The sequence below is a fragment of the Adiantum capillus-veneris genome, chromosome 9, assembly GCF_014529385.1.
Source record: "Adiantum capillus-veneris isolate H3 chromosome 9, ASM1452938v2, whole genome shotgun sequence".
Classification (NCBI taxonomy): domain Eukaryota; kingdom Viridiplantae; phylum Streptophyta; class Polypodiopsida; order Polypodiales; family Pteridaceae; genus Adiantum; species Adiantum capillus-veneris.
The window spans coordinates 124383163-124395082 of record NC_140939.1 but is presented as its reverse complement, the minus strand read 5'-3'; the positions used below and the strand labels follow the sequence as shown (position 1 = coordinate 124395082).

General features: G+C 43.0%; 1 protein-coding gene across 1 annotated transcript; it reads left to right on the top strand.

Annotated features, from left to right (window-relative positions):
• The first annotated feature begins 4311 nt into the window (after positions 1–4311).
• On the top strand, positions 4312–9448 carry LOC147451131 (uncharacterized). Its single transcript, XM_086520096.1, has 6 exons — positions 4312–4418; positions 4501–4518; positions 4694–5208; positions 5315–7079; positions 7162–7250; positions 7386–9448. Exons 1-6 carry the CDS (start codon positions 4327–4329, stop codon positions 7544–7546), a joined length of 2640 nt encoding a protein of 879 aa, XP_086376222.1. The 5' UTR covers positions 4312–4326; the 3' UTR covers positions 7547–9448.
• Positions 9449–11920: the final 2472 nt, after the last annotated feature.

The following is an 11920-nucleotide window of genomic DNA, read 5'->3' as shown; positions in this document are numbered from 1 at the left end:
AGCCATTTCTCAAGTTCGTTTACGTTTCCATGAGAAAAAAAAGTAATTAGACCTTCAAAAATGGCTTGTCCTTTTGCTGTTTGTGCTTGCTGCTTTGCACATGGCTTGACCACTTTCCTATTGATGATTTAGGAAAGTCGTATGCAAAGCAAAAAACACAAATGGCAAGAGAGCAAGACGTTTTTGAAGTCCATTTATGTTTTCATGAGGAAAACCACAATCGGACCTTCAGAAACGGCTTGCCCTTAGTCCATTTGTGCATGTTGCTTTGCACATGACTTACCCACTTCTCTATTGATGCTTTTGGTAAGCCGTATGCAAATCTACAAACACAAATGACAAGATGGAAAGCCAATGTGAAGTTCGTTTGGGTTTCCATGAGAAAAAACGCAACCGAACCTTGAAAAACGGCTTGCTAGTAGTCTGTTTGTGCTTACCGCTTTGCAAATAGCTTGCTCACTTCCCTATTTATGATTTTGGCAAGTTTTTTGTAAAGCGACAAGTATGAACGGCAAGAGGACAAGCAATTTTTTAAGTTTGTTTGCGTTTTGATGAGGAAAAAACAGAATTTGATCTTTAGAAACGGCTTGTCCTACTATTGTTTGTGCTTGCCTCTTCGTACATGACTATTGATGTTTTTGGCAGGATGAATGCAAAGCGGCAAACACAAATGACAAGAGAGAAAGCCATTTCTAAAGTCCGTTTGCGTTTCCATGAAAAAATACAATTAGATCTTCAAAAACGACTTTCTCTTAGTCCAATTGTGCTTGCTGCTTTGCACACAGCTTGCCCACTTTCCTATTGATGGTTTTCGCAAGCCGTATGCAAAGCGGCAGGCACAAATAGGGAAAGGGCAAGTCGTTTTTTAAGTATGATTGCATTTTTTCTAATGAAAATGCAACTAGACTTCAAATTTGGCTTGCCCTCTCACTGTTTGTGTTTGTTGCTTTGCGTAAATCTCGCCAAAACATCGATAGGAAAGTGGGCAACCTTTGTGCGAAGCGGCAAGTACAAATAGGCTAACGGCAAGTCATTTTTGAAGGTCCGAGTGCATTTTTTCTCATGGAAACGCAAATGGACTTCATAATCGGCTTGCTCTCTTATCGTTTGTGTTTGTTGCCTTGCATACTGCTATCCAAAACCATCAATAGAAATTGAAAAAGCCCTGTGCAAAGAGGCAACACAAATGGACTAAGGGCAAGCCATTTTTGAAGGTCCCATTGCGTTTTCTATCATGGAAACGCAGACAGACTTCAGAAACGGCTTGCCCTATTGCCGTTTGTGTCCACTGCTTTGCACACAACTTACCAAAACCATCAATAGAAAAGTGTGCAAGCCGTGTGTGAAGCAGCAAGCACAAACAAGAAAAGGACAAGTTGTTTCTAAAGGTCCGATTGCATTTTTTCTCATGGCCCAAATGGACATAAAAAATAGCCTGCCCTCTTACCGTTTGTATTTGCCGCTTTGCATACAACTGCCAAAACCATCAATAGATAAGTGGGCAATTTGTGCACAAAGTGGCAAGCTCAAATGGACTAAAGGCAACCGTTTTGAAGACCTGATTGCATTTTTTTCTCATGGAAACGTGAATGGAGTTCAAAATCGGCTTGTCCTCTTTGTGCTTATTGCTTTACATATAGCTTGTCAAAAACATCAATAGGGAAGTGAGCAAGTCGTGTGCAACGCGATAAGCACAAAGAGACTAGGTACAAGTTGTTTTTAAAGATATGAATGTGTTTTTTATCATGAAAACGTAAATGGACAAAGGGCAAGGCGTTTCTAAAGGTCCGATTGTGTTGGCTCTCATGGAAACCCAAACGGGCTTGAAAAACGACTTGCCCTCTTGCCGTTTGTGCTTGCCGCTTTGCAAACGACTTATCAAAACCATCAATAGGGATGTGGGCAAACCATGTGCAAAGCGGCAAGCCCAAATGAAAAAGGGCAAGTTGAACCTGAAGGTCTGATTGCATTTTTTCTCAAAATCAAGTCTTTTTTTAAAATCGATGTAGCTACATTATAAGTATTGAAAGAGGGAGTAAGCATGTATAGAAGACCAACTAGGGTGGGAACTCAACTTTTACAAAGAATAATGCAAAACTATGTCTTGTGTTTTTGGCTCCCATGAACTTACTTGCTGTCGGTGTCCCTCTTGGTGGCCAATGGTCCTTGAAGTTGGAGGCCATGATGCTCATATGCATTTTTTTGAGAAATATGTAAGCACAGAACTTTCTACTTATTGTTTATTAGTGAAAAATCTACACGTCATTCTTGTGTGTGAATAGTTGAAGCTTTTCTTCCTTTAATTGCTCAAGAAGCATTGCTTAATTGACATTTACACCTCCGCTAAAGATGGCCAACTACATACCATCACCCTCGAATATGATTGAGATCCCCCTATGCACTAACAATTCACATCATACTCTCTACAACTGGCTAACTACTTACCATCATCAAAATAACCTTAAGCTTGACAATTTGTATTGCTAAAGCTAGTCAACTACGTACCATCACGTTCAAATATGTTTGAAATCCCTCTATTTAAGCAAGATGTGAAATTTACTAGCAATTCATATCCAACTTTCTACAGTGGGCTAGCTACTTACCATCACCCCTAGTATGATCAAAATAACCTTAAGTTTGACAATATTTACAATGTGTTAATAAGTAAATTCTCTTAGCTTTCCTTGACATCTAACCATCATCACCCAATCTTGTTGGATGCACCTTTTCAATCACCATACATACATGCAAGGTGCAAGGGGTATTTTGATGTAAAGGTTTGAGACAAACGAACATTTGATATAGACAACAACTCTAAAATAATTTTCAAAAAACCAACAATTCAACAAGAAATACAAAAATCAAGGCATGTTAAAAGAGGACTTTTAGAATTTCCCTATAAATACACATTATGAACGAGACTCCTTTAAAAATTTAATGCATCCGAGAGCATCTTATGGTCGATGCTCTTCAAACAATCCACAACAGTCTTAGAGTTACCTATTAGTAGGTTTATCTCTACCAATGACTAACTTACGATTGTTTGCCAAATGACATTTTATGGTGACTTCACTTGTGTGGCTCATGGAAAAAAAGACACTAAGTGATGATGTGCAACTACTTTTGAATAGTTAGTGCCATACGGAGGATAATGAGTGGGTTTTGCTTAAGTTTCTAAAGGCTCGATTATGGCATACAACAGGCAAGAAGACAAGGCGAGCAATTGGCCATCAAGAGCCATTCCAAACTCAAGAAAATATAAATGATATGGCATATAATCTTAAGCTTCCATCATGGAAAATTCCTTCTGCTATGTTAGCTTATAGAAGTCATTCAAGGGCTCCCCCCCCCCCCCCCCCCCAGTGGCCATTCAAGAAGATTCTCTTCAAATTGATGAAGTAATGAGATACACATATTGCAGCATGAGGAAAATCTGTGACATAGTGGTGAGGTTTTTTATAAGCATCTAAGTGATCAATAATAATGTTTTGACGACATGAAATGGATGATAGAAACTATACAAGGTCCCGTTTCTTTAGTTCGAAGCATTTATTGGATGTGTCACATTCTTGTTATATGCTATCAATCCAATTGGACACAAGCCTTCACAACTTTCTAAAGACCAACCTGAATAATAATAATGGGAAGGTATCGAGATTATTTGCTACCGCTATCAAAGACATTTGCACTATCAATAATTTCATACATCACTAGTAAACGATAAGATCACCTTGAGTGAGGCCACCACCACAAAGGTATCTTGTTGAGTAAGCCCCTTTCTCTTTCTACGCTTTCTGAACATTATATGAACGATGTTGAGGCAATGAAATCACAATGCTTGGTACTTGTCATTATTGCTTGTAACATGCCAAAGATTTTAGTTTATCGAAATATGTGTATATGATTATTTTGTGAGCTTAAAAGGTAGGAAAATTGAGATATATGGGCATTGTAAGTCAAGAATAAGGATTTGTCTTAGGCCTATCAATAAGTTGATGACATGGTCGTATATAATGAGAGGAGAGGCACTTCATGCGAGGCATAACCATTTTAACACCAACAGATGGTGAGTGAAAATTGTTTCTCTTAGAGTAGCCGGATAAGGCATACATACATAGTATGCATCTCACCTACAACACATGAGAAAGCTTGGGATGACCAATTCTGAAGTTCTCTGAGGCACATCTCTTCTATATGAACAAGCCCCCTAAAAGGAGCTACATGAGTGGAGATGGCACAAATGAGAGGATGTTTGTATGATTTGCATCTCCTAAGGAAAAGTGGCCTATCATAGGAAAAGAAACCTTTTTCAAGGTGGAAAGGGCTATGCACTTCGCAAAAAGAATCTCCCTCGAACGTGGAATCCAACATGAATCAGGGTCTCAAGACTCAGTGGGACAAAAGCCACACATTGGAATGTATGTGTGCGCGTACAATGCAGAGGAAGCTTCTGAGTGATGAGGGCCCGAGGTACGTGATGGGCGATTGAACAAGTACTAGCGGGCGATCGAGCAATTCGTAAGCTTCCATTGCGTATTTATTCCTTTTTCTTTTCAGGTGGAGAGGGCGATTGCGAAAGCATTTCGCCCTCGTCCCATTCCTGAACAGTATAGACTCATGAGTCGTCTCTGAGGCTCTCATCGTCTCTCCGCCACAGAACCTACACTGATCCGGAAACATTTGCTTATTTCAGACCTTCTGAGGGTTTTCAAGCCATGGATTTTAGGGCAGATTCATTAAAGGGGATGAAAAGGATGCGGTTGAATAACGGCGAAGTTGTAGACAGTGTGTGCATGTGGGAGTCACCTTCAAACGGGTCTGAAGATGATTGCCGGTTGGAGTTGGGTGTTGGTTCTGCTGATTGTAAAGTAAGCATTGTCGGGTCCAGTGATGAAATTGGCCTTGGTCGACCTCATCGCATTGCTCAAGCTAGCTCTCCGTTGAGCAGCAATCTTTCACGCAGCCTCTGCCCTCCTGGCCACATTAATGATGCAGATAACCTTAGCCTGACTATGGGCCTGTTTAACACGGAATTTAATATGAAGAGCTGGAACTCAACTGGCAGTTTTTGTTCTGAAGACCCATACCTCAATGTTTCACAAGGGGTGAAATTAGGTTTGGGCCTCACTGTCATGCCCTCTACCTCTGGTGCAGACTCTGTCCTTACATCTATACTCCCTTCTTCCAACAACTGTGTGGATGCCTCAGGTATTAGTGTAATCTCATCTACTTTTATCATATGTTCACTTAAAATCCTTTTGAGGCTGCTTGACTTAACTGCATTTATTTGTGTGTGTGTTGAATTTTGTGTCAGAGGATCTTCTGTCTCACAAAGTTACAGACGTGTTGAAGCCAGACCGGTCCACAAGCTTACCATCTTTTTGCCAAGAAGGTAGTTTGCTTTGTGCTTACAATGCAGATGTGCCCATGATTGACGAAGGCTCGACTTCAAATGGGGGTTACATTCTACCCTTTTTAAAGGCCTATCAGGTATCCAAAGCTCCGTGCTTGGATGCCTGGGCAAATTTTACGAGTGTTCAAGAGAGTGCGGCTGATTCTGACATTTCAATGAGCTTCAGGGCATTAAGTGGCACTACATCCACTAGTGGAACGTCTAGTGGCAGTGGATTTGGAGATCGAGCTCCAAAGATGTGCAGATTCACAGGGTGTGTGAAGAGGGCAAGGGGTGCCTCTGGCCTGTGCATATCTCATGGTGGTGGAAGGAGGTGCCAAAGGCTAGGATGCAACAAAGGAGCAGAAGGAAGCACAATCTTTTGCAAGGCCCATGGAGGAGGGCGAAGGTGCGAGCACTTAGGGTGCACCAAAAGTGCTGAGGGGAAAACGGACTTTTGCATAGCACATGGTGGGGGTTCTCGATGTTTATTTGAAGGTTGTCCAAAAGCAGCAAGAGGTCGCACGGGCTACTGCATAAAACATGGAGGCGGGAAGAGATGTCAAAAAGCAGGCTGCACGAAAAGTGCGGAGGGTTATTCGGCCTTGTGTATTGCACATGGAGGTGGCAAACGATGTCAGTACCCCGATTGTGGTAAGGGTGCCCAAGGAAGTACTATGTTTTGCAAGGGCCATGGAGGAGGAAAACGGTGCACTGTAGAGGGATGCAATAAGGGTGCAGAAGGAAGTACCCCTCTATGTAAAGGCCATGGGGGTGGTAAAAGGTGCATGTTTGAAGGGGGAGGAATATGCTCAAAGAGTGTGCATGGGGGTACTTTGTATTGTGTTGCACATGGGGGTGGAAAGAGATGCGCTGTTGAAGGCTGTACAAAGAGTGCTAGAGGAAGAACCGATTGCTGTGTTAAGCATGGCGGTGGTAAACGGTGCAAGTTTGAGAATTGTGACAAGAGTGCTCAGGGTAGCACAGATTTCTGCAAAGCCCATGGAGGGGGTAAAAGGTGCTTGTGGGGTCAGGAAAGTTTCTTAAGTAGCTTTAAAGATATTGCAGATGCAGCTGATTTTTTCAAGGGTTTTTGTGACAAGACTGCAAAAGGGAAGCTTGGCCTCTGTACAGAGCATAGTGCTTTAGTACAGGATCGCAGAGTACATGGGGTTGGCACTTTCACAGGCACACCTTTCCCAAGAAATGAGGCAGGGGGTAATCTTCTGTCTGGTCTCATTGCTAGAGGAAGTGTTGTTCAAGTAAAGGAAGGTCTAAGAAACTGTGAGCTAGAGTCATCATTGCAATTTTCAGAAGGCAATGAAGGCCTTCCAACAGAGGTAGCTAGAATGCAAGAGAGCGCATCCCCCATTTCAGAGTCACAATTGTTTCCGCAAAGGTATGGGCTTCATTGCAGCAAGAGTTATAGCACATATGTGTCAGCAAATTTTGGTGGGCACATGCCTTTGTCCAAACCAGTCTCTGAGACAAAGCACCTCGTTTCAGCACCATTTTTTGGAGTTTCGTCTGTGCATCGGCCAACACTCAGAAAAGATGATGCATATGGGCAAGGAGGCTCTTCCAACATGGAGGATGATGAAGTTTTTGATATGTCTTCTTTGTCTTTGCCTGAGGAGAGAGTACATGGTGGCAACATAATGGCTCTATTGTCAGGCGGACGCTTAAAGTAAATAACATCTTCATTTGTATATGAAAATTGGATCATGATCTACGAGATTGAGATAGCTGGAGCATGAACTTTGAAGCAGGTGCTTTGTAGAGTTGATTGATGGCTATTTTGTTCCCGGTTTCGTCGACCTTGGGTCGTGCTCCAGGATGTGCTTGTGGCATGTCACATGTACATTTTTGTATATAGTGGATTGTTTAGCATCTGTAGATACCATTGCAGTCGTGAATGTCACGATTGAAGCTGATAGAAACTGGCATTAGAAGCAGTGCATGGCTTAAGCCATGATGCAATGAAACTTTGTAGCCATGGAGCTACTTGAATGTGTATTTGATTCTGTTGTTGTATCATGCATGGTGGTGGTGAGCTTTGATTTATTCCGAGTGAACAGTAAGCTGATTCTGGTAGGTGATGATGCTGGACCTGCTGCTCTGCATTCTATATATCAGTGTCTCAAGGAGACATAGCTTGAAGGTTGGTGTTACTATTAAAGCTTATGAATTTGTTTGCTTTTCTGGCTGGCTGGTTTCTGTCAGTTGATGCTGGTAGGGGTGACCATCTTGATTTCCAAGAAGAATGGGCATGTAGGGCTAGGTTGATTTGGAGAATTTGAGACGATAAGAATCGTTGATAAGAATATTATTGTTTTTTCAGCAGCACCTCAGTTAGAGTAGCACTAATATAATTTCGCAGAGAAATATCGAAAATATTTGAAAGTTTTATGTTTGTGTCTCTGTGAGCTTACAGCATGTAATTTACCTGATGAAGAAATGTTTGAGTATAACTCCTGAGCTAGAGCGCAGTCGTGGATTAAAGGTAGGCATGCTATTAAATTTGGTTAGTGGCCTTATCAAATAAAAAGGCAGAGGGTTACCTTCTTAGAAAGACCTACATGGTTTCATTTTGTTGATAATAAAGCTCCTTAATAAATGAATAAGGTAGTGTGGTAGAAGGTTTTTTGGGAGCTTGGATTGATCTGGATGAAGAAAACTACCATCTCAATGGACCTCAGCATTGTGCCATGATTTATCTTTTTCTGTTACTGCCAAAGTGTATGCTGCTTATAGAGTGACTGAGCATGTTTAGTGGTATTGTTAATTGCTTTAGCAAGAGAATGTCACTTCTCGAAATCACGTCAGTGCTGTTCCTATATGCGCCGGTATTGGGCATTCCTGTCTTTCACATCTATGGTTTCTCGTTTAGGGGAAAAAAATAAAAGATAAGGCTGGAGTCTGTTCTCCACCTTTTGTAAGCCAAACCTGCTGTCTATCATTAAGATTCGCAGGGGGGGGGGGGGGGGGGGTCTTTCGTTAGGGTCCATTCTGTCAAGATAATTACCCTCATATCCAACCCTTGCTTTCCAGTTTACGAGCATCCTTCAGCAGAATTAGCTAATATTAGCCAGACTCACTCACTATCAGAGTTTCTGAGTTTCAGCAATCTAGTGAGCACAGAAGGATGATAGAGAAGGTAGTGTGAGTGTTAATTAGTAACCTTTTTGTTTTAAGGTTGCCAGATACTTCTTTTGAGCTTTCACTTTAGTGCGATTGAGACGCTGGTATGATTGCATATACAGCTGAGTTCACTTGCCAACAGTATCTTGAATAGGAAAGTTCCTCAAGTGGGAGGGAGGAATATCTAGGACTGTTCTATCTGGCCTACTGCCACAATCTCTGTATTTACATGGATCCTTTTTCTCTGGTATGAGAGCGGGGAAGTTATGCATGTTAAGAAAGAAATTACTAATTTTCCAATAACTGACATGACCAAACCTTGAGCAGAATAAGGTAGGATCTTGCTATGCACTTTGCAACAAGCTTATGTACTTCCAAAAGAAAGGTTTCTTGTTCATGGGAATTTCAAGTAGTCAGAATAACTAACAAGGTGTAAAGAAAGGTTTCTTGTTCATGGGAATTTCAAGGAGTCAGAATAACTAACAAGGTGTAAGTTGGTTGATTCTGGAAAGAAAAGATTCTGCAGTTTTACTTGCAATGGCACCATCTAAGGCGAGACTTGCAAAGTTTCTGCTTGGAATGCTTTCTATTTTGCTGTGTCTTGGTTTCTACCAGTATTTGTGATGGTCTGCAAAGGAGTGAAAAGGACCTCCAAGGCCTATCCACCTCTTAAGTCTCTGAGTGCAAGCTTGGAATCCCCCTTTTGAACTCTAGTTACAAAAAGTGTGTGTGGGTAGAAGGAAAAGGTAGTAGGGCTCATGGACTGAAGATCATCTACATCAAGTCAATTCGGGTAATGCATCTGAACATAGCCTTCCATTCCATTTCGCCAGATCCTGAAGAATCAACGATCCTCTTTGAGTGAAGAACCTGCTTCTATACGGAGACATGTTGACCGTGTAAGAGGTTCAAACCCCTCCCTTGTCATGAGGTAGTTGCAACACTCCCACCAGTATCATTAGCTGTATCGCCTTGTAGAGCTAGTTGTCGAGATGACTCCAGGGCAAGCTGAGCGTATCTGTCCCTGGGGAGATCCCATAGACCGTGCATAAAGGATACCGATCTCGTCAATGCCTCCACCATGGGGGGGGGGGGGAGCGGCTAGCTCGTCTCGGATAATCTCATGTGGTACTGAGGCCTTAGCCCAAATCATTCGAGCTATCATAGAGACCAGAGGCCTTTCCATACATCTCCATCCATCTTTGTTGCCAGATCTCCCATGGTGGTCTACTGAGGGTTTCCATACCTGAACTCCATAGAGCATAGCTGGAGTCACCAGAGTGTCAAAAAGCCAAAGCTTTGTTCGCGGTTATTGAAACTGAACCTGCGAACACATCCTCTCCAGTCCGCCCAAAGCTGCATATGCTCTTGTCAGTCTAGTCTCTGATGCTCTCCTTAGTGAAAACACCGGTCCACCGAAGACTACCCCAAGATAAGTATATGCATCTGTGTACTCCACAGTCTCCTGGCCATACATAAATATGGGTGCCGACCTCCTGACCCACTGTGGTGTGGTGTTGAACACCATAACCTTGGTTTCCCCTAGATTGACAGACAATCCACTGTCACGAGCAAATGTATGCAGAGCATATAAATGACGCTGCATCCCCTCTGGAGAGTCAGAAATCAGCACAATATCATCAACGTATAGTAACCGTGGAATCCATGTCCCTGCTAGCTGAGCCCCCGTCCCCCCGGCGCTCTACATAGTCCGAAAACTCATCCACATACATCCCAAAAAGAGTCGGGGATAGGGGGCATCCTTGCTTTACTCCAATAGTGGAGTGGACCATGTCAGACATTCCCTCAGTGGTGCGTACCCGCCCCATCACTGTCCTGTATAGAGCCAGAATACCCCATATCAGCTCTATAGGCACACCCATGTCCTGTAGTATGCGTATAAGTCTGGCTCTCGGCACTGTGTCAAAAGCTTTGCGGAAATCCACAAAGTTACAATAGATCCTCTTACCATGGTGTCTACCCTCCTCAATGATAGCTCTGAGTGTCAGAATCTGGTCAAGAGTGGAGAAATATCTCCTGAAACCTGCTTGCCGTGGTGCTCTTATGAGAGAGAGAGAGAGAGAGAGAGAGAGAGAGAGAGAGAGAGATGATATGATATATGATATGATATATTAACGTCTACAAAAGGCCAAAATGACCTATGAGACCAAACTGATTACAATGGTGAGTCTAGTACCAAGTCTGGGTACAAACAAAGAAAACTACAAACTAGAAACTGAGATAGGAGTGCTACCGACTCCTATGGGTGGCTGGTAAGTTGAGCAATGGTATAAGTGTCACCATGATACAATATAGCAATAGCATGAGGTCTATCCTGATCGACACTCTGGGTATCGTGCTAGAATCCTGTGGATCCTCTGCCGAAATCTCCGTCAGTGCTGCGTGGCTCCCCTCCTCAGTCGTGGTCGTCTCGATCTCCCCAACTCTATAGCTCGGTCAATGAGAGTACCACTGGTGAGTATATGGGTGGGAACCGAGCCCTTTGGTGGTGGTGGCCCCTCTGCCTCTGTGGTACTCGGACTGAAGAAATCTGAGATGCGTCTCTAGGACTCTCTGTCTATGCCCTCTCAATAGAGAGTCTCTATGTCTCTATATCTCAAGTAGAAATAATCCGAGACATCTCTGATCCTGATATCTCATGACTCTATCTAACAAGTCAAAACCATCTCTGAATAAACAGTGAAAGCGTCCCTGTATCTCATAGTAGACTGTGCAGTGACATATGTAGTGAAAATCTGTCTCTGGCTCTGCATGGCATAACTGACATATCCTACTGTCTGCTGGTATGCCTCTAAATCTACCTGTCTCAATCCCAAGCTGGTGTGAAGATGTGCGTGTCTGGCCTATGGCACATCGTAACCCATGAGATAGATGTGTGTCCATGTAGCTGGGCCGTGTGACAAATCCGTCTTGTCGTGAGTTGGAGAAGATGCTCTCTATAGAAAGCTCTCTTCGTACCCAACTCGTGTGATGGTTCTATCCATGTCCTCCTAGTTTCAAGCTGGATAAGATCTTGCCGAATGAGTCTAGTAATCTCCATCCGTGTAAGAGCCAAAGACAGTGCATCAAGAGAATACTAGAAAGGGGGCAGCGTGTCCATGCTGAAACCATTCCTCTGAAACCATGAGCTGATCTGTGCATACCAACATGATGTATCTCCTTGTAATGCCAGCTGTCTGGATGACTCAAGAGCAAGCCTAGCATATCTGACCCTGGTGGTGTCCCATAAGCTGTGTACAAATGATACTGATCTGGTAAGTGCCTCAATCTCCATAGGTGGGGCAGCTAGCTCCGTGATGTCATGTGGAACTGAGGCCTTGGCTCTAATCAGCCTAGAAATCATAGATACCAAGGGCCTCTCCATAT